Here is a 2,116-nt window from a genome sequence, read left to right on the forward strand (position 1 = left end):
TAGCCTTTTTAACGGTTTACGTATGCATCAAGTAGGTGTAGGTCCACTGACTTGCCCGGTAAGCCGGGCCCCTGGAGTGACCACGGCGACGCGTGCTCCAATCTGCAGAAGCTACAAGTCGGAGAAGCGGCCGACTGGCACGGCAGAGAGTGTTGATCCCTTCCTCGTGACAGGAACCTCCCGTTACTATAATCATTTAAAGAGCTCTGACTAACTATGTACCCCGACTCGGCCAAATTAGACCCCTTCCTCGCTCGTCAACATCACCATTCCTTCTCAAACACTAATCCTTGATGTCGTACCCCCACATGCAGGCCGCATGAAGCTTCTTTTCCCCGTGTGTATCTGATATCTCCTCCTATATAATCCACCGTTGCACTGCGATCCTCGTACTCATCCCTAACCAGCTCACTGCAATCTCCATCGAAAATCATACACCCATCAGCCCTTTCTCGCGCTTACATACACAGGCAACGATCGATATGGCCATGGCTATGTGGAGAAAGAAGGAGGCGGCCGGAGCCAGCGGCGGCGCCGCCCCGGCATGCGTTGTTCGCTCCGCCGGCGAGGGCGGGGGCAAGATCCCGAAGGGCTACGTCCCGATGGTCCTCGTCGGCGACGAGGGAGAAAGGGAGGAAAGGGTGCTGGTTCACGTCGGGATGCTCACGGAGCCGCGCGTCCTGGCTCTGCTGGAGATGTCCGCGCAGCGGTTCGGGTACGGCCAGCGGGGCGTCCTGAGGATCCCGTGCGGCGTGGAGCGGTTCGAGCAGACGGTCCGTGGCCACCGGCGGGAGACGCAGGAGCCTGCGTGCGCGGCAGCACACTAGGAGAGAGCCAACGGCCACAATTTTTCAATTTTTTATTTTTTCGCGGGGAATGGCCATGGTTTTTTTGCTGTACAGTCGTTGAATTGCCTTTGTGGTGTCAATATTTCTTTCTTTGTTACTCCCTTTGTAAACTTTTCTGTAATCTTTTATAAGATCGTTTATAGATCACTAAAGTATTATGTTTTGTTTAGTGTTTCTTAGCTAAACATTGATATAAAGTTACTCGTTGACACGGTCTTTCAATTGTGTATATACATGAATATGAGGCTTTCTTTAACAATATCCAAAACCATAGTAATCTCTCATCGTGCAAAAGTCTCCATCCAAAATTCAAATAAAATTAAACTAAAACCATGACAATAGCTATGAAACGGAGGAAATATACAACTATAAATGGTGAACAAGGTTTCTTCAAAATACCGAAGTATACAACTATAAATGGTGAATGAGTTTTTTCAAAATAACATAGTAATACATTCAACCGTTCCACTAGATTGAGATGATCAAAGAGATAATGGTGAACGAGGTTTTTTCAAAATACCGAAGTGTGGTTATCGTCTTTTCCACGGTGCGACTCTGACTCCAAGAGAAAAAATGATTTACTATGTGTAACGATTAACATCAATTTGTATCAACTCATTGCACTTCCTAGCTATGACCATGGTGAGCATAAGCATCTATTCCCATTTATGATATTTAACCTGCCTTATGCTCCGAAGCGATTTTTACATATGCCTTAATTTTCAATAGGTTTTATAGGACTCCAATACGACGTTGCAGTCATGCTCTAGATTGTGCACGTTGTGCGGCGAGCCGAAGAGCGACCGAGCGCAACCATGCCATGTCGGTGAACTCTACAGAAGGCATCATGCAGAGACATCTAAAGGGTATCCTATATCTGATAATTATCAAATAAAGCAGTAATTAGTATAATAATAAGACAATAAGGCATAAAGCTACCAAAAAATTATATCGTAAACCAGATTGGCCGTCTTCTTCATTCGAGTGTACGCCAACTGTTGGAGACTGAAATTACACGGAACCAGCGATAATGGAAACAGATACCTCGAAACACCCTCATCATACTTAGGCTTTTGAGATCTCAATAATCACTTGCCACTACAAACGAGATCTAATAATGCTGAAGAAACATCTGTTAGGACATCACCCAAGGCAACCCAGACTTGTAATCCATTGCAGGCATTAGAGATGTCCTTATTTTAAAAAATTATGAGGGCATTATGAGTAGACATTAAAAGAATTGAGTTTGGCAAGGCTTGATCCTCAAC

At 45.2% G+C, this 2,116-nt stretch overlaps 1 protein-coding gene across 1 annotated transcript; it reads left to right on the forward strand.

The window, feature by feature from the left end:
- The first annotated feature begins 410 nt into the window (after positions 1 to 410).
- LOC119272590 (auxin-responsive protein SAUR71-like) lies at positions 411 to 1,017 on the forward strand. The gene has a single exon (XM_037554054.1). It carries the CDS (start codon positions 483 to 485, stop codon positions 825 to 827), a length of 345 nt encoding a protein of 114 aa, XP_037409951.1. The 5' UTR covers positions 411 to 482; the 3' UTR covers positions 828 to 1,017.
- Positions 1,018 to 2,116: the final 1,099 nt, after the last annotated feature.

This window comes from Triticum dicoccoides, chromosome 3A (genome assembly GCF_002162155.2).
Source record: "Triticum dicoccoides isolate Atlit2015 ecotype Zavitan chromosome 3A, WEW_v2.0, whole genome shotgun sequence".
Lineage (NCBI taxonomy): Eukaryota > Viridiplantae > Streptophyta > Magnoliopsida > Poales > Poaceae > Triticum > Triticum dicoccoides.